The 24,080-nt window shown below is 47.7% G+C and overlaps 1 protein-coding gene across 1 annotated transcript in view; it reads right to left on the bottom strand.

The window, feature by feature from the left end:
* Positions 1-943: 943 nt before the first annotated feature.
* Positions 944-24,080, bottom strand: part of CACNA1I (calcium voltage-gated channel subunit alpha1 I) — a 148,093-nt gene continuing 124,956 nt past the window's right edge. The window contains exons 20-36 of the mRNA XM_035551630.1: positions 23,122-23,306; positions 22,656-22,782; positions 21,472-21,597; positions 20,891-20,980; positions 19,696-19,915; positions 18,492-18,643; positions 16,700-16,809; positions 15,983-16,116; positions 15,271-15,341; positions 11,510-11,588; positions 10,818-10,939; positions 9,718-10,062; positions 8,936-9,082; positions 4,553-4,669; positions 4,025-4,190; positions 3,079-3,275; positions 944-1,645 (exon numbers count right to left, since the gene is read on the bottom strand). Of these exons, the coding sequence (XP_035407523.1) occupies positions 944-1,645; positions 3,079-3,275; positions 4,025-4,190; positions 4,553-4,669; positions 8,936-9,082; positions 9,718-10,062; positions 10,818-10,939; positions 11,510-11,588; positions 15,271-15,341; positions 15,983-16,116; positions 16,700-16,809; positions 18,492-18,643; positions 19,696-19,915; positions 20,891-20,980; positions 21,472-21,597; positions 22,656-22,782; positions 23,122-23,306 (3,090 nt within the window). The remainder of the gene's footprint in view (positions 1,646-3,078; positions 3,276-4,024; positions 4,191-4,552; positions 4,670-8,935; positions 9,083-9,717; positions 10,063-10,817; positions 10,940-11,509; positions 11,589-15,270; positions 15,342-15,982; positions 16,117-16,699; positions 16,810-18,491; positions 18,644-19,695; positions 19,916-20,890; positions 20,981-21,471; positions 21,598-22,655; positions 22,783-23,121; positions 23,307-24,080) is intronic.

Below are 24,080 nucleotides of genomic sequence, written 5' to 3' on the forward strand. Positions count from 1 at the left end.
TGTACCTTGCACATTTTTCCCCTTAGCAGTTTTCTTTCTTTAGAACAAAATGCAAAGGACAAACCCAACAAAACAGCTACAAAAATACACCACGGAGCCCCCATCCCCTCCACCCATGAGCACCCCCTCTGTGCTTGCACATTCCCTTCAAAGCCAGGCTTTTCACCTCAAAACATTTCCCGTGCTCCACAGCTGTTTGATTTTCCCCGCCACCAGGGCTAGATTTTCCCGCGATTTTCAGCAGTGAATTCACTTCAAGCCAGAGCTCAGCTGCACTACACCAACAGAAGTGCACAATCACTGTTTGGCCAATTTACGCTAGACCTGAAGACCTGGCCCACAATTTTTAATGTTTGAAATGGAAGCATGAACAATAAGGAAGTTCCCAGAAACAGGCGAGGCAAGCCCCGGACACTCTTCCCTTGCTGCTCACCCCACTTCCCTTCACCCCACCCTGCTTGCCCACCCCCCTTAATTCTGCATAGCACCTCCTTCAGCCCCCATTTGCTCCTTCCTCCTTAGCACTTTCTGAAATTCGTAATCTCTCGGTAAAAAAAATAAATAAATCGATCTCTCTCTATATATGTATATGTATATAACTAAATGGCTGCCAGGCAGCAGTCACCTGGCGGGAGGGTCCCATCCCTCCCAGCCCCATGGCCTTTTCTAGTCACTGTAGTCTCTGCAGTGATGGTCCAGGTCTTGCCCTCGGGCAGGACTGTTCCCGTATTGCTTGCACTCTCCCACGCCTCTGAGGTACGGTACCAGAGTATTTATTCTATATATATATATATATATTTATGTATATATATATATTTATAATTTTTTGTTTGCCTGGTTCTTTTTCCCGCAAATCCTTTGGAATCACTGCTGGGGAGCAGCTGGCGAAACGCGCTCCCCATGCTGGCGGCCGAACGCTCCCCCCCTTGCACCCCAGGGACCCTCATCTGTTCCTCTTGCTGACCCCGTCACCCAGCTCCAGCTCGGACGGCAGCGGGGAGCCGCGCTCCCCTGTCCCCAATCTGCCAGGGCCGTCCGGTTCCTCTCCTTGCCCGGGCGAGGGGGTGTCCTTGCAGAAGTCCGTCACCCACGAGGGCATGGAGAGGAAGCCCCGGGGGTCGACAGTGTAGAAGGGCTTGGCGTGGTGGGCAGCAGGGCGGCGGGGCAAGGGGCTGGCGTGGAGGCTGCTGGTGCTGCTGCACTTCTTCCCCAGCGTCAGCCCCGGCGGCGGGGGCGAGAAGAGGGAGGTGAGCGAGAGGCTGCTGAGGGTCTCCGAGGGCTCGCTGTTGTTGCCGCCCCCCCGCAGGCTGCTGCCTGCCCCCTCCTCGTCCGAGGGGTCCATGGAGTCGTGGTGGGTGCAGCCGGGGCTGGTGCTCCCACCGCTGCTGTGGCTCCGCTGGTGCCGGCGGATGCTCCGCAGGCTGAAGAGCCCCCGGCCCCGCAAGCTGCGGCGACGGGAGGCCGGGGAGAGGGGGGCCGCCAGGGGTCTTTGGTCGCCGGCGGCTGGTACGGGGCACAGGCCCACCGGGAGGTCTAGGGTGCACTGGGGAGAGTCGCTGAGGTTGAGGCTGTCCTCCAGTGTGGTCTGCAGGCTGCCCGCTGAGCTGCTGCTCCGGCTGTCCAGCGAGGTGTCACTCTCAGGGGCCTAGGGAGCAGTGGGGTGAAAACATACTGAGCTCAGGCAAGAAGACAGACAAGACACTTTTTTTTTTTTAAATGATTTAGGGTGTGAAGAAATAAATTAATTCCTCCCTCTCTCCCTGCTGTTGAGGATGGCAGCTACTATCCACTTGAAACATGCTAAAAGTCTAAACAACCTACCCTCGTTTAGTTTAAAGCCATTTCTCCTTGTCCAATCACCACCAATCCTTTCATCTACCAATACTCCCAAGTCCTTCTCTACAGGGCTGCTCTCAATCCACTCATCACCCAACCTGTGTTCATGTTTGGGCTTCCTCCAGCCCAGCTGCAGAACCTTGCACTTGGCCCTGTTGAACTTCATGAGGTTCACACAGGCCCACCTCTCAAGCCTATCGAGGTCCCTGTGGATGGCCTCCCTTCCCTCCAGTGTGTCAACTGCACTACTCAACTTGGTGTTGTCCAGTCTCCCAAACCATAGCTATTCAATACAGTTTACCTCACATAATGAGAAGTTTACCAATTTCTCCTTTACAATGGCTCAGTACTTTTGCCCCAGCACTATGCCAGCTCCAGAGCTCTCTCCCTTCATGTCTAAACTTCTACGAGAAGTTCCAATGCTGCAACAATTCAGTGGCCTCAGTTCAAGGCTAAATTTATCCCTGGTGAATTTATACACATTTGTATTGTGCCAACTGTGTCTATCACATAGAACTGGATAACATAATTTATTTTTATTTTTATTTTTTTAGTTTGTCTGGAATAGAGTGTCCCTGTACACTTCAAACAGGAATTGTTCATGGAGTATCTTCCAAGAACAATAACAGGGATCTCTGTTGTGCTTTCATCTCTCTGTCTCCTCTGCTCTTCAGAGACACTTGATCTTTCCTCAATGCTTTTATTCTTCTCTTCAGTGAGAAATAGCTGCCTTTTCAGAAAAAGACAGCACCTTTCTGGAATGCAAGATCTAAGTGGGCAGGGGAAATCAGTGAGCTCTGGGACATGGAGTATGGATGTGGCACGACAGAATGTGGAGGACGTAGGTGGGGAGAAAGCAGGTGTGTGATCCAGAGTCATGGTGCCTGGAGGGACTGCAGTGGCTATGCGGCTGCCATCTGTGCTCACACTGTGGCTGCTGTGCATGCAGGTGTCTGCACTGCACTTGGTCCAGTGGCTCAGGGGTAAGCTAAAATGTGATGATATTTCATTTTCATGTGGGGCTAGCTGCAGCTGTCAAACTACTTTTTGATCCAAAGCAGAAGAGCATATAATTTCAGGGGATAGAGCTATGCAACCCTCCTTTGGTGTACAAATCTCTCTCCTCCCCAACCCTCCTGTACCCTGTAGTCCCCTGTGCTCCTCCAGCAGGTCAGATCCAGGTCACACAGCCTCTGACCACAGCTGGCCTCTCTCGTTCAGAGAGGAAAGAGGATTCCTCACCTGGTGAAGAAGTGAACAGTTCACACTCGGAGATCTCAGTGATGCCCATGAGCCTTGCAGAGAGATCTTAGGAAGGTTGCGTGGAGACGTGACCTTCTCAGGCCCTGTCTGGGTGGTAGAGATGGCTGGGTGGAAAAATTCTGCTGGTACAGGTAACAGAGGGCAAGATGTACCTGGAGAAAAGGGGCTGGGAGGGACTGACAAGAAGAGAAACAAAGAAAGAGAAAACAAACAAAAAAAAGTTTAGGAGTCCTCCAATTTGATTTGGTGTCTTTTCTGCTGTTACACTGAGGGTCCTGCAAGTCCAGTACATGGAGGGTATTCGGTTACATGCACTCCTGGCCAAGGAGCCTCAGTCTACTGTTCACACCGTGAGTCCCTCTTTCTGCACAACAACCAAAACCTGCGCCAGACCCTGAAGATCTAACACAGCACAGAGCTGTAAAGCAACAGCCCAGCTTGCCTCTCCTGTTGCTGCTCTTGGAGGGAAAGGCTGAGCCATAAGGCCTTGATTCAACCAATCTGTCAATCACTGACAGAGGACTTTCATCCCAGATTCTACAAAGCAAGGGATGAAGGGAGATAAATTAACTGGTGATTTAGGAAATCTGGTGACCACAGGAGGCCAGAGAGCACTCAGGAGTAGAATAGGGGCACTTCCACAAAGGGCAGACCTGCTACATGTTCCCTATGTCTATATCTGAGGAGCCTGGTCTCAGGGGACACGTAGGCAAGTCTGAGGGAGGGAGGAAGACATAGCATTGAAGAAGGAAATGCTCCTCACCCCATTCCTGAGGACTGGCAAACTGAAAGCTAGTTCTTGGTTAGCGTAACCCCACATCAGATTACCTCCATTCCTGGCATGGGGGAAGGCAGGAGGAAAGCAGATGAGCTGCACCAACCCACACTCTCAGCAAACCTGGAGAATGATGAAAGCTGTCCTTACCTTTGGTACCTTCATGCTTTAGCCAAGACTGGACTGAGTTGAAAGGAGTTTTCTCCATTTCACACAAGTAACTGTCTGGGTTTGTAGAGCCATCCGCGCTGGATATTGGGAGGAGGCATTCCCCTAAATCTCCTACCCCAGTGGAGTCAGGGCTGTCCTTGCCATCCTGTTGGAAAAAAATAAGTGAAGACAAAGCCTGGTGAAATTTAACAGCAGACAACAGAGTAGACTTGTCAAAGCCTCAGAAAGGCCTGACTCTGAAGGTATCTTCAAGTTAGCTGAGAGATGCTCAGATTTCCCACCCAAATCCCCTAAATTTAGCCTCGTTCAGAGGCAGTTACTGACAGCAGTGAAGAAAACTTTCAAAAATGTACATCCTTTTTTTTTTTTCTCTTCTATGGAGAAGCTCTTGAAAAGTGACCAGCATTTGTATTCCTCAGCAGGGACACTTGGATGAATACTAAACACTTCAGAAAAGGAGGCACAGAAATACAGAGTGCAACATGCCCATGACCACCTGGGGCTAACCTTGGTCTCCTTAGGACTCAGCTGAGAAGTGCTGCGATTATCTGACTCATCTCCTAGAAGGATGGAAGAGGACTTGTCTGAGTTGAGAGATAATGCTTCCATTTCGGCCAGCTGGACCTGCAGGAAGGGAAAGGAGCTGTCATTGAACGTCTGGAGCCCACATTTCAAGCACTCACACCATTTATGTTGGATAAGTAAGAGCCTGTAGACCTGAGATGAATTTTACGTTATATTCCTTGGATATTATCAGGTACTGCCTAACCCAGACCTGGGCTGGACAGGAGAATCCAATTTTAAGGAAGCTTGAATGTAAGATCTGCAAGCAGCCCACCGCCAGTCCATGCTCCCCTAGTGCCAGCATTGCAGAAAGGAGTCCTGAATCCATCCCAGCGATACGGCTAGCACAAGGCCCTGCAAGTAAAGCCAGGCAGAAAAAGGGCTCCCTCAGGCTGATGATAAGGCAATCTGCTCTGCTGAGGGATGAGGACGGGACCCATCCCTCTGAAGGCGCCAAGGACAGCCCTGCTTAAACATGAAGGTGCTTTCATTCCAGGGGTAGTCATGCCTCTTGCAGTCCATGCCAGTATCATGCTTTTCATATACTCTTACCTTCGCCACTGAAACCCCATCTCCCTCCATCTTTCCTGCATCTTTTATCTCCCCTCACCTCTAACCTACCCAAGACCTCAGCTAACACCACCCTCCCTCCTGTTCTCCATCCCTAAACTCACCCCTCCAGCCTTCCCATGCTCAGCTCTCTTGCTTTCTGAAACCAAGTCTGACTACTGCATCTTTCTTGTCCTCGAGGCTCAGCTCTGCTCCAGTCCCATGCCTGAGCTTGCTTCATCATTCAGCCTATTTCATAGCATATGTCCCCTCTCCCATCCTCTTTCCGCCAAGCTTTTAATTCCCCTCAGCCTGACTTCATCTCATCCTACAATGCCTGAAAAGTACCCTCCTTTTTCTAGTAGCCTAAGCAGCTGCTCTGTCCCTCTTGTGCTTGACTTTTTGTTGCTGGTCTCTAGAGTCCCATCAGTTCCCACCACCAGCACCTGACTCAATAGTTATATTCTGGGCTGTCTCAGTCAGGAGAGCTTGCTTCCTGGGCAGTTATCTTGTCCTCCCCTGTTTTTGTGTTTGCAAGAAGTAGGTACAGCTTTTGTGCTCTAAGAGCAGGTGGAACATTTGGAGAGATGACTCCTTCGAGCTGGGAGCTGAGTGGCCTGGGCCAATGCCAGAGACTGGAAGTCTCCATCCTTGGATAAGGCACTTCAAATATACAGAAGGGAAAACCTGAGCTGGATTTAAATAAAGGGCACAAACAGCATCCGCATTTGGATTGTTATTTTGACATACAAACTTGGTGCCATTCAACCATGAAAAGAGCTCAAAACCAACAACTGCTGCTTGGAGTGCAGACACACCGGAGAACCCACAAGGACATTGTGTCAAGCATACTACACAGCCACCAGTCAGCAACTGCTTGTGTATAGACACACTGTCTTCATCTAGTCCCACTTAATGTGCGTACTCATCCATTACTCGCCTAAGTGCTTGTTACAGCACAACAGCCTTACAGCTGTGCTCGTAGAGACGTGAGTGTGAAATGTGATAACATCTGTGACTACCTTCTCTGATCATAAAAAAAGGGTTTCAACAAAAGCCAGAATCATCTGTTCTTCACTGAACCACTTGCTCACAAATTCTCATCACCTTGGGGTGCTCAAAAAAAGCATAATCAACAAAGTCACGAGTAGAGAAACTGCATGTGCAAAAACACTGTTCACGGCTGCTCACTGACAAACTCCTGCCGCTGGCTAGCTATGCTATCAGCCACCAATACACAGATGTCTAACAGTCAGCCAGCCCAAAAGTGAAAGGATAGAGATGAAATGAGAATAGGTTAATGATATGAGAAAAAAGTAATGTTTTCCTGTTTTGTTCTTATAGTTTCCATTACTGGAGAATATTTAAAAATATTCTGACTAAAGATGGAGGGACGAAAAAGTAAAATAAATGTGGGGATGAGGGGATGAGTACAATCTATAAAAAATGCTTGGGGTATCAACCACAGACACTGAAACATGCACATATAGCCCTTAGAAAATAACTAGTTTCAGATATAAGCTATCTTTAAAATAGAGCCATGATTAGGAAAATCCTTAATTGTCCAAAGAATTGGTTTGAAAATAAGATGCCAGGAGTTTGACTCGTAATGATGCTGAGCACTTCTACTCAACACAGTAGAAAGCTTAGCACATATTAATAACTTTGAGCCTACATTAAGTGTTGTATTTATCTGCTTTGCTCAGTATCTTCCTGGATTAAACTACAAATGAAATGGGAGCAAACATTTTTGTCTGATATGTGATTGTTTTCACAAGGGCAGAGTTAAGGGTGATTTGGTGTGCAGCAAGCAGACTGTTTTGTTCAAAGGCACATGTGCTGAAAAGGACTAGACAAAAACAGCTCTGCCTGTATAAACTGCTGTTGTTTCTGAGACAGTACGAATCTTTGTGTACAATGTACAGCTAGTACTAATGTACAACTCTGGTTATGTTGGTATACCTTAGTACACTAGTTAATTAATGACTATGTATACTGCTATGTGCATTGCTGGTGTTAGTGCTGGATTCAAACCTAGCTGTGACAGTGTGCAGTGATTTCCTGTTGGAATTTCCTCATTGTTTTTCCTGCTATGAAATATGAAGGGAAGGTCATGACCAACCGTGACTTAAAATCCTGAGCTTTAATTTTGATTCATATGATGAGAAATAAAAGATCTACATTTCATTATTAAAGGTATTCCTGTGGATATAGATAATTTCTTTCCAATTCCACATTTTAGATGTACTGAAATATCAATTTAGAAAAATAATTTATGGCTATATAATAGCCATTAGAAAATATGGTCTAAGAATAATTATTTGGTGGTGATCATTCTGTTAAACTCTTTGCTGTGGCTGTGGGTTGCACTTGAAGATTCTGCTGTCTAGTTCCCTTGCTGGGAAGGTGAGAAAATCTGTTGCTGTTGTCTTTATTCCCAGGCAGGGTACTGAACACTATCTGGAAGGTTTTCAAATGCACCAAACTAGCTGCAAATTACTTGATTTGGGGGTAATCCTTCCGGAACACTTTAGAAGACCTGATTTTTCTGAGAAGGCTGAGCACTGACTGCTGAATATAAGGACTTATGTAAGGCGTTGGGAAGTACAGTGACTTGAAAACTAGTTATTTGGCTGTATTAATGCAGTATCCATGGGTGAAGTGTTGCAGCACTGAGAAACCGCAGCGATTTTCTCATTCTGGTATTTTCAAAGGGAAGCTATTGGGACAAGTAGGTAGCTGAAAGGCTGAAAAAAATAAAAGCATCAGAACTAGGGGTCCAAAGCTGAATGAAATATTGTTGTCTTCAAATATGGATAGAGTAATCTGCCAATGAGAGCTCTCTTCCCAACTTTCCTGGTTTCTTTAAAAGCAATAACAACCTATCAGGCTAATTATGGTGAAGGAGATGGTGAAGATTGCCACTGATGACAGATGAAACAAGCTACTGAGACAAGTCTAACTATGATCACAGTACTTAAATATAACAAACCTGTTTCAGAAACAAAAATAATTCTGCTTGTCACCTAACTTCTCACAGGCTACTTTGCTCCTTAAGTTTTACAACATTAAAGGACTAATTGCCTACAAAGTGGTTTTCCAAAGCACGTATGAACTTTAGGAGCACAAGTCTAAGCCATTTGATGTCCTGCTCTTAGCAACAACCCATTTGTCAGCTAACAGGTTCTACATCTGAAAAGAGACTAAAACTTTCTCAGTGGGCCCATCTTTATTTATTTTTTGCTCAAACTAATTAACCAGTTTTCATCACAAACCAATCCTCGCTCACAGACAGTGACTCAGTTCAACAAGGCATGTAAACATGTGCTTAACTCACCAATCTCAACAGGGAATAAGCAAGCACACGCTTCAAATTAAGGCAAAACTTGTGCTTAAATTGAATTGTCCCCAAGTGCTGTTATTGGGGTGCAAACCTTCCAGTCCTTTGTACATGAGCTTGAACCTCTGCTCTTCTTGCAGAACTGAACACAACACTGCCTTCACAGTCATTCCTCTACATCTCGTTTCATACCTCCTGACCTACATCCTGGGACATCTCAGCTTTCTGCCACCTCAGACATCCCCCCAAGACTAAGGAGGGCAGGCTCGTACCAGAGGCAGTATCAGCAACACATGACGGATGGAAAACACAGTCCAAGCTCTCTGTCTACACAATCTACAGCTAAGAGCACACGTTGGATGACCTGCGGGCATGTGGGTGTGGGTGTGCAGGTCTTGGGGGGACAGTCCCCTCACGCATCCTCGTACGCAGGTTACCTCTTGCTTGTCATGGTTACACTTCTCGCACATGGCCGGCGAGGAGTAATGATGGAAGACGGAGCCCGATAGGTTATCGATGATCATTAACTCCCCGTCGAAGGAGTCCTTAATAATTAAAGAGACACTGTCCAGCCATAAGTTCTCCTAGGGGACAAGAAAGGGGGGAGGATGGGAGAAATCATTTTAAGAATGCCGAGATTTTTGCTTCAAAGTTTCTTGTGAATTTGGGGCTGGGTTCTCCACCCTGACTCATCTGGAGCAGTACCTTGTTCTGCAGGTACCTGCACAGGATCACCGGGGGAGCATGTGCTCCTTAGGGTGTGTAAAGGTGCCAAAGTCCAATGCAAAAAAAAAAAAAAAAAAGGATGGACTGTCTTCAATCACTGTCTGCACCACAGCACTGCTCACATCTCCGTTCCAGCTCTGCTGGCATGCCTCACTCTTGATCTACCATTTCCCCTGCTCTCTTCTCCTGAGCTCCCCTCTCGAATTCCTCCTAACACATCTTCAGCTGATCTGCTCCATCCCTCTTCTGCTGGCCTTCAGGATCCTACACCACGATGCCAAAACTTCCAGGCAGTGCTACAGGACCTACTGCCGTTACCTCCCTTTCCCTGCACAGTGCTACCAACTCAGATGTCTACTGCTGAAAGCAAACCCCTCACCCTGAGGTGGAAGAGTCTGCCTGCTGCTGCTAAGCCTTCAGTTGTCTAGGCTGCCTGTCTTCTCCCCACAGCTGCTTGCTACAGTCTGGTTGGTAAGCTCAAAAGTGTACCCACCTGTGCCGGAGAGTAGCATCTCATGCACAGACGTCCTTCAGGATCTGTTCTCCCACCACTGCCTCCTGTTCCTGCTCCTGCTCCTTTTCCCTGCCCTGAATTCGGAGAGCCTGACTTGCGGGAGCACAGCCCATGTGCAAATTCCAGCTCAATCTCAGCATCCATCTCCGCATCCTCCTGGGCTTCCTTGTTGCTGTCATCCAGATGTTTCATGAGCACGGCTACCACCACATTGATGAGGACAAACTGGGCTGTGAGCACAAAGCTGACAAAGTACAGTGGGGAGATGAACTGCAGGTTGCTGAGGCAGCTCCGGTCATCATGGCTGCAGTCACGTAAGGTATCCTTGAGGGGAAGTTGGGTTTGGGAGAGAATGATGGAAGGAAGGAAGGACTAAAGTAAGAATATAAGCTTAGCTGCTCTTTCTGTCAAAAAAACACTGATGCCACTGGAAAGAACAGAGCCAACATTTCTATCACCCCACACCCTCTAGGATCACGAAGTCCCCCAAGAACCAAGGACATTATCTGATCATGGGACACAACTTGTGCTCTCTGCTTCAAAGCAAATGTGCCAAAGGTGTACAGAACAAACTCCTTACAGACCACTGCATGTTGCTGCCACTGTAGCCCCATGTGTATGAACTGATGCTGTCTGGTGTTACCTTCTCTCATCAGGCTCAAAAGCACCATATGTGTTCAAAGAACTCATCTTCTCCTCTCTTCCCATCCTCTGAAGGAAGGAAGTATTAATTTGGATTGCTCTGGTAGCTCTGTAGACGGGTGCCATGTAAAATTCATTACTTTTAACTTCAGTAATGGGCCTTATGACATTAGATATTCTCTTTGCTGGGATGGCCTTCTCGCTCCTTCCAAGGACAATCTGCACTTCTCTCAGCCAGATGGCTGTAGGACCAGATGAGCCCAGGGTCTAAGTTACCATGTTGAGGTGGGAGATTCTGGCCAGAGCTGGGACTTGACCTAGCGACTCAGCTCCTGGGCTCCTCTCCCCTTTCCAACCAAAGCACTGCTGAACTGAGCACAGGTCAGGATTTCTCCTTCCCCATAGCAGGGACACCCACACCACTGAGGCCCAGTTACCTTCATGATCCCGTTCCAATTGTCACCTGTGGACACCTGGAACAGCGTGAGGAAGGCCATCCCGAAGTTCTCAAAGGTGGCGTGACGGCTCATGCCCTCACAGGGGTTCTCGTCATTGCATACTGAAAGGAAGGGGATCACAGCTATCAGTGGAGGACACACTGCCTGCCCTGAGATCAACAGCAGGAACTAGGGAAGGGCACTTCAGGCTTCTCACAACCTGGACATCTCAGTTAATGGCCTCAGCACCCTGTCCGACAGCAGGCTGTTGCCCAACAATACAGAAATTGCCCAGCAATACAGAAAAATCACTGATAGCAATGTAACTCGATTGCTTTGAGTATCCTTCCAACAATGTCACTGGGCTGCCTTTCTTTTTGATCAATATTCCATGGCAAGAGACATGAATAAGCTTTCTCTGAGTTCTTTTCTGTAACCTTAAAGCAGCATCAAAGAAGGCAGTGCAGGAAAAAAAAAAGTTTAGGAATGAAAGAGAAAGCAGAAATTGTTTTTATTCTTTTAGAACAACAAAATTTTAGAGGGGAAATTGCGCTTATATCAAGTATGCAAAAAGGAGAATAAAGGACACCAAATAATTCAGTCCTGTTATTGAATGAGTACTGAGCTTGAGAAACCTCATTTTCCCAGCAGGTCTGCAGCTCACACTGGAGCACAAGCTGATTGAGACTTACCTAGTTTTCCAAAGAGCTCCACTCCTAGAGCAGCGTAGATGAAAAAGAGGAGCATGAAAAGCAGTCCAAGGTTCCCCACCTGAAAGCAAACCACATAGTCAGACTATCCCAAAGCCTACCTCATCTGAACAGGCGAGTGTGGATCATACACAGACTGGTTTCTTTCAAAGTCAGAAGACAAGAGCAGCAAATTACCAGTGTACAAATGCAACCAAACAATTACTCAGTGCATGGGAAATCACTAGTGATGGCACCATCCATGCCACAACTGCCATCAGCAGACTCGAAGGATGCTCTGTTCCTATCTGCCTCTACTGTAGCACAAACTCTGGCCAGGGCTGACTAAACTGTACAATTTCTGGGCCAAATGAAGACGGGCATGTTGGAGCAGGGGCACAGAGAAACGAACCCAATTTGGCTGGGTGAGGGCCAAACTATGTATTACAGCATACAGCCATGTGCTGAAGTGTTACTTGCCCCACCAAGCTGCCTAAATCCCCTGAAATTATGCTTTTTGAAGCATAACAACAGGGCTCCAAAGGGATGGGGGCATAGGTACCCCAGCTCCTGCAATGAACCCTCCATAGGTGGAGGGCTGAGCAGGGCTTGGGGAGGCAGGTGGGAAGGAAGATGGGTGAAGAGACCCTTTTAAAATGCGAAGAGAGGAGAAGAGGGGAAGACACTGAATAAGCCAAGAGGGGCTTTTGCATCCTGTGAATAAGAGGGCAAAGCCTGATTTCTGGGCTTCCAGCAGTTGCTGTTTAAAAACCCCACAATGGGAGGATTGCTGCTTCATGGCGCACAAAGGCAGCAGTATCACCAGCAATGTGTGCACTGCCCCCCAGTCCTCTGCCCCCACATCCTCACTCTCCCAAATCACTGCTCTGCTTCTGACTCTCCTGCATCCCAGCATGTGGGGCATATGGATTATATATGGGAAGCAGGAGGGGGCTTGGAATATGCAGGCTGAACAGCAACAGAAAATGCCAGTAATGATTACCACACCATTTGTGGAGCAAGGGGAGGCAGGGATGAGTTAAGGACCTGGTATTTAGCTGTTTTTGAAAAACTGAACAGTGTCTGATTCGAATGCTTGTGAGTGCATGTGGTCACTGGGCCTTTGTTAGGATCATCTACTTCAGGAGCCTAATTTAGTCATTGCAACTGCTGTGACATCCAAATTCAGGAGAGAAATGAATGATTCAGCCCACCCACTCCACTGGGCTGCCAGAACCTGGCTCCCTACATATGCAGTGGAAGGAATTATTTCTGACGACTAAATTGGACCCCATAGTTAATGCTCTGAACACACACCTCTGTGCCTGTGTCTATCGGGCATTAAAAGAAGAGAAGCTAATAAAATTTAGCTAAGGGCTAAATTTCCAAGGGGCTCTGAAAATTAAAGCTCTATTCACTATTTAGAATTGTTGCTGTATAACAAAGAAAGAAAGAGAATTGAAACAGGACAACTGGAGGCACCTTATATGCCATTAGCAAGCCAAAATCCCTGATGTGAATCTGTGCTCTAGGAACATAAAGAGAAAGGTCGAGAGGAGGAAAAAGCACAAGGGAAAGGACAGCTTATTTTAAACTACTTCTTTTGGCAAAGCCAATAAATCTTGGAGAATAATATTACAGATAATTCAATTGTCCCCTGAAGACTCAGTGTGTAAAATATGGAGACTAAATTCAATTTTTAACAGTGAAACTGGGGGATTTTAGCCCCGCTTTGAGAGCAGATTTTGACACAACTTTAACTATGGAATGATTTTTGATCCCTCTGTTATGTAACTTTATTAAGTGAAGCCAACCCATTACAGAGGAAAGCAACAGCCAGTCAATAGCAAGTGGATTGATCATAGACCTTGATGCTGGAAGGATTAAGCAGTGCTTGTTATTACCTTCTAGGGAATACCTAGAAGCCAGACCTTTAGACATCTGCTTGTGAAGGTATTGTGGCAGATATTAATGACCTCCAAACGACAGATCATCTCGGTTAGCAAAGGGTCTGTGGGTGAGTGTGAGAGAGAAAAGAAAGAATTTGTAAAGAATGGAAGAATATGCTTGTGGTTTGTGGCTAAGACCAGAGAGCTGGGCTTGAATTGAGGTCCCAGCTGTGTTCTTTGCCATCCTGAGCAAAACGCTTCTCTGCCCAATGACTCAGTTTCTCCATCTGCATTGCAGAGATATGAACATTTCCCCTTCTCCTATTTATTCACAATATTTTGGGGATAGAAGTCCAGTCTCACCATTTAAGTGCAAATATACTGCAGAGTCCTCTTACCAAGGGCTTCTAGACACTACTTCAGCAAGCTCATCATATCAGTGTGCATTTATCTGGGCTGCAGAATAAACATGTCACAGACATGCAGATGTTGGATCTGGAGACCTGCTCCGTTTCAGATCCTTGCCTGAGTGAATCACTTGTGGCTGCTAGAACAGAAAAAGAGCAAGGTGCAGAGGGGCTGCACTGAGCCAGCCTGGGGCAGCAGAGACAGAACTAATACCCTTCAGTGGCCCAAAGCTGCCTGCTACCAGAACACCCTTAATCTCCCATTCTTCACATTGTTTAATGTACCTCAGCCCCAAAGTATCCTCGATGACATAGGATATTATTATATATCCTATATATGAGTTATATCATTATTATTATATAAAAATATAAATTATTACTGCTTAATATAAATTATTATTATTATACTGCTTAATATAAATTATTACTGCTTAATAAAAAAAATGGGAGATCAGTCAGAGCTCAGGATCCATCCCCCTGGCTTTTGTGCCATAAGATTCCCCTAATTCAGATTGACATCATTTATTGTCACTAACATCGGAAGTAAATTCCTTGTGTAACTACTCATGCTGTTTTCAGATTGATTCTCAGCTCTGCATCACTCACCAAGACTGGCACATTAGCTGATAAATCAACTGACAAATGCCCATGCATTTTGATATCATCCAAGATAGCTGCCTGCTCGGGGCCTGCCAGGGGAACGACTGATGTATGATCAGTAGAGCAACTTGGTGCCATTACTCCTTGCTTAACAATTCTCTCTTGAGGATCCAAAAGGAAAGGGACCAGTCTCCCAGGCTGCTCATCCATCACGGAGGATCCTCTCAGTAGGCTCGGTGCCTGTGTAAAGCACCATGTCAGCATCTCATTCGGGAACAGCTGCCGCTCACAGCTCATGAAATCCTTCTGTCTAGCTGTCTTGTGGTAGACACTTAACTGCCGGCTGCGTGAGCCACAACAGAGCGCGTCACTGCTTCTCATACTTGAGAGGCTCGGAAACGTGAAGGGATCCAGGAGGAAAAAGGAAGAAATGAAAGTAGGAAGGGGGAGGCACTGGATAAGAAAAGGAGTGACAGGAATGTGAGTGAGAGAGGGGGAATATGCAGGGAAGGGTGAGAGGGACGGAGATACAAAGACCTGCTTTCCTCCCGAAATGGCTGCCAGTCACTGTCCCCTTCTTACAGAGAGGGGAGAGAGGAGCTGGGGACTAGCCACAAGTGGAAGACACTAGCTAGACATGATGTGAAGAAACCTGCCCTTACCCAAAAATCAAGCCTTATTTCATTCACCCGCTGGAGAACAGAGATGCGAGCTGAGCTGTATCCCCATGACATGAAAACTTGGGCACTGCTTTCAGGCAGTTGCCTGCACAACACAGTCAACACCACCTTTGAGACACGCAGAGAAGTGACCCTTTGGAAAAAAGGTGCAGAAAAGGAGAGTCTTGGGGGAAGCTTGTGTGTTTTACCTGTGGCAGGGCTTGAACAACTGTGTCCAGGAGTGCTCGCATTCCTGTGGCCATCTTCAGTAGCTTCAGGACTGCCACAACAGACATAAAAGTGTCACTCAGACACTCAGAAGGTCCATCCTTTTATGTAACTTACTAATGTCAGTAGCACAAGACAGATGTTGATTTCCCCTTGCCCTAGAAAAATTGGATTGTCCCTCGTGTCCCCATTTTCCTTTTTCCCATAGGCCACCCATGCTTCTTCTGCTTCACCCAGACATGGTCTGTCCAAGAACCCTCTTTCTCCCAGCAATCTGTATCATAATTCTCCCTCTGCTCCAAATTTTCGTGCTTTCCACCACTTTCCCTTTCTCCAGCCACCATCTGTTAAGGCAGCTTAGCACATCTTGGTGGCAACCAGGAGGATTCAATCCTCTTCCTGTGCGAACTTTAACCTGCTTGGTGATCCCTTCTCCAAACACTGCTGCCATACTCGAGCCATAGAAGAATAACAGGAAAAATTCAGCTCTTGCATGATCTGCTCACCTTCTTGGTCCTTCACCTCCTGTTAAAGCCACTGCATCTAAATACCTGGCTTAAATAAACCGGAAAATCTTAGCGTCTAGGCTGTCCTTTCCGTTCTCTGCCTCCTTTCAGCCTCTACAGCCTCTGCTTGTACTGGTCCCACCCAGTGACCACCTACACCCCTGCCTCCAGCCAGTGTCCTTCTCACCCCGGGCAATGCGCAGCACCCTCATGATCCGGATGATAGTGGGGTTAATTGGGAGAGCAGCATTGATTTCAATCTCTTCCAGTGTGATGCCCATGACAGACAGCAACACAATGGCTAGATCTAGCTGGTTCCACCTTAAGAAGAAAAAAATGAAGAGAGTTAGGGAAGACAGAATTTTTCCACTTCCCCGAAAAAGAAAGTGAATTGTTTCCACTTTAACCTAAACATTCCTTTACGTGTGAATCCAAGGCCCCACTCTGAGTCAGCCTATATGGGCTTTTGCAGACAAACAGAGATTCACTTTGCGAGCAGCCAGAGGCAAGCCAGCCTGATCTGAAAGCATGGAGCTGTGTTACTATGGTGCTATGCTTTGACTAATGGGCTCAGCTTTTTATGGCCTTACTACCTCGAATCAGCTTCATTATATACGTTCTGCTTCAGCATGCTCCCAGTTTGCCTCAAGGGCAGGAAAAAAAAAAAAAGGCTGTTTCTGAGCCCACCTCCTTTACTTTCTAGCCTAACTAGTAGATGCCAGCCAAGAAGCAGTTCTTGGACAATTCTTATTATTGCCTAGGCATTGCAGCTCTGCTGTGCAGAATTGAAAGACAGTCGGGACATTCTGCTCCTGCCTCACACTCCAGATAGGGATCCATCCTCAAAACGTCCACCCAAAGCCCAACTGTCCCACAGCCACATTTGACAGAACCCTCTGCTCACCTGTCTTTGAAGAATCGCCGCAGACCAAATGCCACCAGCTTGAGAACTGCCTCCAACACAAAGACAGTAGTGAACAGGTAGTTGCAGTACTTAAGAGCTGTCTCCAGGGACTGCCAGCAGAAAGAAAGGGTGAAATAATTGAGGCAAGAGCAGTATCAAGTACATAACCTGTGGGAGACTCTCCTGAGCACCAGGAATTTGAGAGTAGATGGGGAAGCTGCCCCATGCCTCCTACGATCTTGAACATAGAGGCCACCTTCTACGAGCAACCATCAGCTGGCCCCTCTGCCCCATGTTGTTCTGGGGATCAGTTATTGCTCCTTTCTCTTGTACTTCTCTGTACAAGAGGGAGGAGAAGGCTACTGCAAGGAGAATCCACTAAGTACTATCAGCCTCCTCCTCTGCCAATAGCCCATGCCACCATGTTAATGACACTGGCATAGCTATGGACCAAGAGTGAGGCAAGAAGTTTACTTCAGTTGTGGATAAAAGCCATCTCTGATGGGAGGAAATCCCTCCATGCCTTGGCCTCTGAGACAGGCATGTGTCACCTCTCAGCTGTGGATTTCTGGTTGGTCATTGTGCTGCCCCTTCACCACCACCAAGGATCAATGGGATCAGTGGGCAGCATTTGGTGGCACCTCATACTGGGAGTGTTCAAAGCGCTTTGGCAGGATTTATTATCAGAGCCTGACAGCATGGCTGTACCAGAGTGTTACAGGGGAAGGAGCTGAGGAGTAAGAAGAGTGACTTGTTCTGATATGAGCAAAGGCCTGACACAAGGGTGACTACAAGTAAGGACTGAGAGTTCCTGCAGAGTAAAACTGGGTACCACCAGGGGCAAGATAAAAGGTGGGCAGCTGGGCAAGATGGGTGAGAAACAGAGGAACGTGGCAGCCGATTTGAATGATAAGAGACAGATTCAGCTTCTGATCAAAGCCTGAGATACCTTGAACAGCATGTGCTCAGGCGCCACAACTGTTATCTAAACCAACAATCTCCTCAAAAATAAACTGAAATGCCACTGGGCAGATATCATAATGAATGCTTTGTCTGCATATAGAGGCAGAAAGTTCCTTTGATATATGCAGCATATATATTTTTTTCGTATCAGAGACATCTAGAGCTTTGCTAGGAACTGAGAGAGGTACCTGGTCTTCTACAGCCTAAGTATAAAACTTCTTTAGCCTTCAGAGCCCTTTGCTGGGAATCACTCCCTGCAGCTGAGAGAGGCCCTGCTCAGTGCTTTGCCCCTTCAGTTTCTCTTACAGAAAACAGTTGGCTGAGTGAAGAGATCATCTCCTGTGACACACAACCAGACAATCCAGTCCCCACAGCTCAGGCAGGCCATACGACAGGAGAATTGGTCTGACGTTTGGAAACATGATGCAAAGCCTGAAGCTCCCTGGACACTGCAACTTCCACCATTCTTCTTGTTAGGATCCAGGGGAAGACACAAAGCAGGCCAGGCAGCTAAATTTGGATGACCCATATAAACCCTTAATAATAAAAAGCACAAAGACCTAATTGCACAAAGCATTTTAGTGGACCAACTCTTGCTTATATGCATTATCTCTATTGAGTTCAGGTAATAACATATGTCTGTGTAGGGGCTGCCTTTCTGGGTACATACCAAACTCCTCACGTATCTCTGCTTAGTACACTAACTCTTGCCACACTTTAACAGTATTTTTAGAGACACATAAGTGTCCTACCTCTTCTGGTAGACAGAGAGCCATAGCAAAATAGCATAATTACTAGAGACAGCGCATATCTGCGTGATCTCACTCACCACAGGTTGGTTGTAGTGCTCCAAGGACATGGTGACCACGTTGAGGCAGATGATGAAAGTGATGAAGATGTCCAGATAGTGGCTGGTGCAGACCGAATGGATAAGGAGGCGTATGGGGCAGTAGGTAGCATAGTACGGCAAACGCTGCGCTTCTTCAGTGGAAAGAGGGAGATGGGGAGAGTTAGAAGGAAATTGGAAGAAAGGAAGAGATGGGTAAGAAACATTGAGGAGTGAGCAGGTATAAACGTGGTGATGGGTTGAAAGATAAGGAGATGAAGGCAGAAGAGAGAAAGAACAGCAAAGGATAGATAAAAGATAGGGGCCATAGGAAGGAGAAAAATGAAATGCAAAGAAGAGGAAAGTAGAAGTGGGGTGAAAAATAAATAGAATAAAGAAAAGGAAAGGAATGCTTAAACGAAAATCTGTCAGTCCATGTTTGTGGGAATGGTGCTAAATCAGCATTTCATGCCTTGACAAATTAAGATCACAAATGATAAAAGGGAGCAGATGGTTCCAGGAGAGGCCCCAGGGTATCACAGGAGAGAGGAAAAAACTGGAGCACGGGAAGGGAAAGCATGCCCATGGGCTGTGAATGGAAGAAAACCATCAGTCTGGGGTAGTAGGGAAGATATCCAGGGGCAAGTATGCTTTTGCAATTTTTGCTTAAAAGTAATACAGAAGAGGACAGAAACACCAGGATGAGGGGTTGCTTCACCCTGAAGGGTCTGGGACCCCAAGGAGTGACACTGCAACACTGATGGAAACAGCCAAGAACAAAACGCAAGTCTTCCTCTTTTTTTTCCCTCTCCCTTTTTTTAAATTTTGGGTTAAACACAATAGCCTGTCCAGGTCTTCCCCCTAACACCAGCTGGGGCTGCAGGAAGCCCAGGAGGTCTACTGATGTGTGCATGTCCTGCGTTGACAGTGTGTGCCAGCATGTGCACAGGTATATTTTGGTACATGGTATTTCCCCATGGGCTGGGTGCTAAACCCCCATGGCTTCCCTGACACCCCAGCTTCCCTACAGACCTCGTAAACCACCCCCTCTCCCCCAGACCGCCCCTGTGTGGTGTGTAGCGACGCGGCAATGGCACGGGGAGGAAGGCTCAGAGCGCGGCCACAAGCAATGCATTTCAGAGACCGGCCCATCAAGAAAGAAAAAGAAGAGGAGAAGGTTTTTGTCAGAAAACCTTGGCCTACGAACCGACCAAACACTTAGGCTGTGCCTTACTCCTTCTCTTCTTCTCCAGGCGCCGCAGGCGCTTCTCTTCCCGCCGGCGTGCCTCCTCAGCCTCCTGGTGCTGCCGGCACTTGTGGAAGTTCTCCACCACCACCCCCACAAACATGTTGAGCACGAAGAAGCTGACGATGAGGAGGAAGGAGATGAAGTAGAGGAGCATCCACGGGTTGTTGTTGGTGACCGGCTGGAGGAGGGAGGAGAACAGAGAGACAGTGGTCAGATGGGCGGTGGTATAGAAATGATGGGGGTGGAAGCCACTGCGGTGATTAGATGTTGGGGAGGGGGACATGATTATGAAAATGAGGGGAATGGGCTGGGAAGAGCTGGGGCTTTATGCAGGGTAACTTGTGATTGGCTGACTGGATTTTGGCATCAGTTGGTGAAAATATAGCTTGCATTGATGGAGTGGGTGACAGTGAAGGGCAAGGGCCCACCTGTACAGAGTCACCCACAGTTCAGACACAACCCCATCCACAGATCAGGTATAACCCCAATACGTGGTAAAATAGACAGTCCAGGCACTGGAAACACCTTTGGCTCAAGGGTCAGTAGAGGGCACATCCACACACCACCAGGACAGCCGCCAGACCCAGACAGAAATGCCATTCAGGCTCAGAGAAGAAAGGGGGCCCTGCCTTTGACTGGATCTACTGACAAAGCGCATACGAAGCCAACAGTGGTGCATCTTGTGTAGAGTTTCAGAGGTAAATGGAGCATCATCCCCAAGGTTCAGGCCTGCGGATGTGCAACCTATGGCAGGTGCCTACACTAGCACTACCAAGGTCATTGATTTAGCAGTGGAGGAATAGCACTGCAGTGGGCAGTAGCCCAACAGCCCCTGCTTATGGGGTGTTAAAACAACCATCTGTGGGCTAGGAGGGAGCCAGCATGCCCAGAAATGCACGTGGCTTTGTTGCTCCGTTGTTACAAATAAAGACCTGCTATGTGATCCGAACTGGTTAGACGGTGAGAATTACTACAGACATCCACTGCCCAGCCACAGCTGCGCTTCCCCACGTCTACTTGGCAAAGCCTTGACCAAAAGGATTCAAAAGGGACTCCTGGTTTGAGGGAGGTGTTCAAAGCAGGATGTTAGAGCATGCTCCCACCTTTCTGGCCCAAGGAAAGTCAGAAAGGTCCTTATGCAAATTCTTTATACCTGCTGGTCTACAGCCACAGCATCTAGTCCATTATACATAATATTGACCCAGCCATCCTTGGAAGCCAGAACAAAGAGAGACATCAGGGCCTGTAACAGAAAAAGCAAAACAGATGTGGAGCAGGTGCATCTGGCAGGCTGGGAAAAAAAAGAAAAAAAAAAAAGAAAGCGTAGTTTATGCTCTAACACACACAGTGTTGAAATACTCTTCCTGCCTGTGTCTCTGCACACATCAAAACCTGCTCCTTTCTCTGTCGAGAAGGGGGCGGGGGGACAGGAAGTCAGACCCACCAGAGGAGAGAGGTCATGAAGAACATCTGTTTCACAGCAGGAGGAAAAAAGAAAATCAAGCTCGCTGCTGCCACCCTTTTCTTTCCCCCACAACCTGTAAGCATCATTGTGATACCAAAACATGAGTGCCGGAGTCTCTGCATGGATACCCATTCCAAATAACTGCTCTTCCTGGCCCTGGGATAAGGCTTTTCAGGCACAAGGCATCTGTGCTCCAGGGAGAGGTACATATATGAGGAGACAAACCCTGAGCTGAGTTCCCATCAGAGCTGGGCCGCAGGCACACTCACCTGTCCCAGGTTATCAAAGTTGTACTTGTGGTGCACCCACTTGTAGTTGGCAGCCACGCAGTCGGATCGGTTGGTGATGTTCCTGATGTCGACCCCCAGGCAGTGGTAGAACTTGCCTTTGAAGAGCTGCAAGAGAGGAGCAACACCATCAGCCCCTTTTGTACCAGGGTCCCCCTCATGCTCCCTGGGACGTACAGAAGCTCCTGAGATGGCAGGGGGGCTGCCTGGCTCCCTCTGGCTATAAGCCAGGTGGGCGGCACAGGACAAGCATGGAGGAACACCAGCACATTGTACAGCCCTGGATGATGTACTGGTAAGGAGCCAGGGCCACACTTGTAAACTCAGATCTGGCTTTTCAGCCTCCTGTATTGCCCCAGACCAGCAGTGACTGTAAGTCCCTCACCATCTGATAGCTGTTGGGGCAGTCTTTTGGGGCCCAATTAGAACCACTGGCCCAAAAGGAAAAAAAAATATTTTCAGCCACTGAGACCAATCTCCCCTCCCTGCCTCCCAGTTAGCTGATGGGAAAAAAATATATCATCTGAGGGGGTAAAGAACCAGAAAAAACATCCCCTGCTTCTTAGATACTTTTTTTTTTCCCCCTGCAAATCTGCACTGCTGTATCTCTTCTGCCCAGGGCTCCTTTCCCCATATGGAAGGTACTGGATTGTGCATTTGTACAGATGCATCAGAGCAGACTAAGTATAGCGCATTCCCTGAGATGGAAGTAACGCCCACGCCCTTGCTCCTCTGCAACGCAACAGCCGAAAATAAAGAGGATTAAATAAAAAAATAAAAGGAGGTTGTGGGTGGACTTCAGGCTGGGAGTGAGGGGGAGGAACAGAGCTGACTGGAGGCAGGGTTTGTGCAAGCAGGCATGGAGCTGCTTGCCCTTGCTGCATGGCATGAATGTGCCCAGTGAGCCAGCCCTGGGCTGTCCCTGTAACACTGACCCAAACCCTGATCCAACTCCTGCCATGCATGCACGAACATTAACTCCTGTCTCGCACATCCAGCAACACTTGCACTTGCTGAGCAGCTGGCCGCCCTTGACAAAGGCCATGGGGACATTTCGGTGGGAGACAGCTAACGGAGGTGGGAAGCTACAGAAGGTTTCCCAGCTTGCCTGCCCCTCCTGCTCTGTTGGGGTCACAGGGGCTGTTTGAGGGCAATACCAACCCTACCTGCACACCCAGGATCCCGAAGATGATGAAGAAAGCACAGCAGATGAGGACAATGTTTCCTATGGGCTTGAGGGAAGAAATGAGTGTCTCCACCACCAGCTTCAGGCCAGGGGCTCGGCTGATAACTCTGGAAAGGAAGAAAAGGGAGGGGTGACAGAGGGACAGAGCAGGAATGTTCAACCCCAGCTAAGTATTTTCAGCAGAAGTGGGCCCCTGCTCTCCCTGTGCAGTGACTTTTCAGTGGGGAACACTCCTACCAGGGCCAAAAAGCTTCTTTTGTCCCATGGTTTGGTTGTCTGATGAGGTATCTCCAGGGCCAGAGCCATACGGCTAAGGGGAACCTCCCTCTGTTTAGTGGCTTATCAAAGATGACACTTTGACCAGTAACAGTGGGGTCTGACTCTGAGACCCTTCCTGGGGGTCCAGTGGGAAGGGGAGGCAGAGCAGGACGTGGTTGGGCTCTGACCGGAGGGGCCGTAAGGTGCGCAGCAGCCGGAGGACCCGCAGCACCCCCAGGATTTTGGCACCACCAGCAGAAGCCACCGAGACCACAATGTCGATGAGAGACACAAAGACCAAGAAGCCATCCAGGATGTTCCAGCTGCTGCGGAGATAAGCCTGATCGCCAAAATACAGGCCTAGAGAAACCACCTGCAAGAGAGGGGAGACGGGTAAATGGCTCCTTCATGTTGCCTGATAGAGGGCAGCCACAGAGAGAGAGGAAGGATGGAGAATGGCTGTCAACTCCATGAACTCCATATGACCCTTCCTAAGGAAGCAGCAAGGACCCATTTTGCACCCCACAATCAATCTCATCACCTTTTTCTTTTGGCTGGAAGGCTACAAAAGAAAATGTCCTTGGCGAAAGCGGTGGCACATAACTCTAGAAACAACAACCGTGCTCTGGAGTAGCATTTCACTACGTTTGCCTTCTCACTTCTCCTCTGCCTCCCTGAGCAACAGGACATGGGAACATTTAGAAAACTTTTCCCTACCATACCACAGATCTGGGGCAAGGGTCCCAGTCCAGACATCACCTTGGTTTTAGCAGATAAAATGGGGCACCAAAACCCATACTCTGGCTCCTAAGGGAGTGGTTTCATTCACAGCAGTTCTCAACACCAGCATGTGCTACAAACATCACTGGCCCTGAGGGAGAACTGAACACTCTAAAAATCATGGCAGTAATTTAGAAACAAATTTTAGGAGGTTTAGCTTCAGGCATCCAGTTTAGAGATTCTCTTTACACAGCTTTGAGACTCTTTCCTCAACACGAGAGGATTAACAAGATTTTCCTATTGTTGCAAAGACACCTGTTGAATAATTATCTCGGCTAAGAACAATTCGTTAACATCACTGTAATTTTCCCCACTCTTGCTCCAGGAGGAAGGGAATGGACATTTGACATTATTACAAAATGCATAC

Source organism: Cygnus atratus, chromosome 1, assembly GCF_013377495.2.
Source record: "Cygnus atratus isolate AKBS03 ecotype Queensland, Australia chromosome 1, CAtr_DNAZoo_HiC_assembly, whole genome shotgun sequence".
Taxonomy (NCBI): domain Eukaryota; kingdom Metazoa; phylum Chordata; class Aves; order Anseriformes; family Anatidae; genus Cygnus; species Cygnus atratus.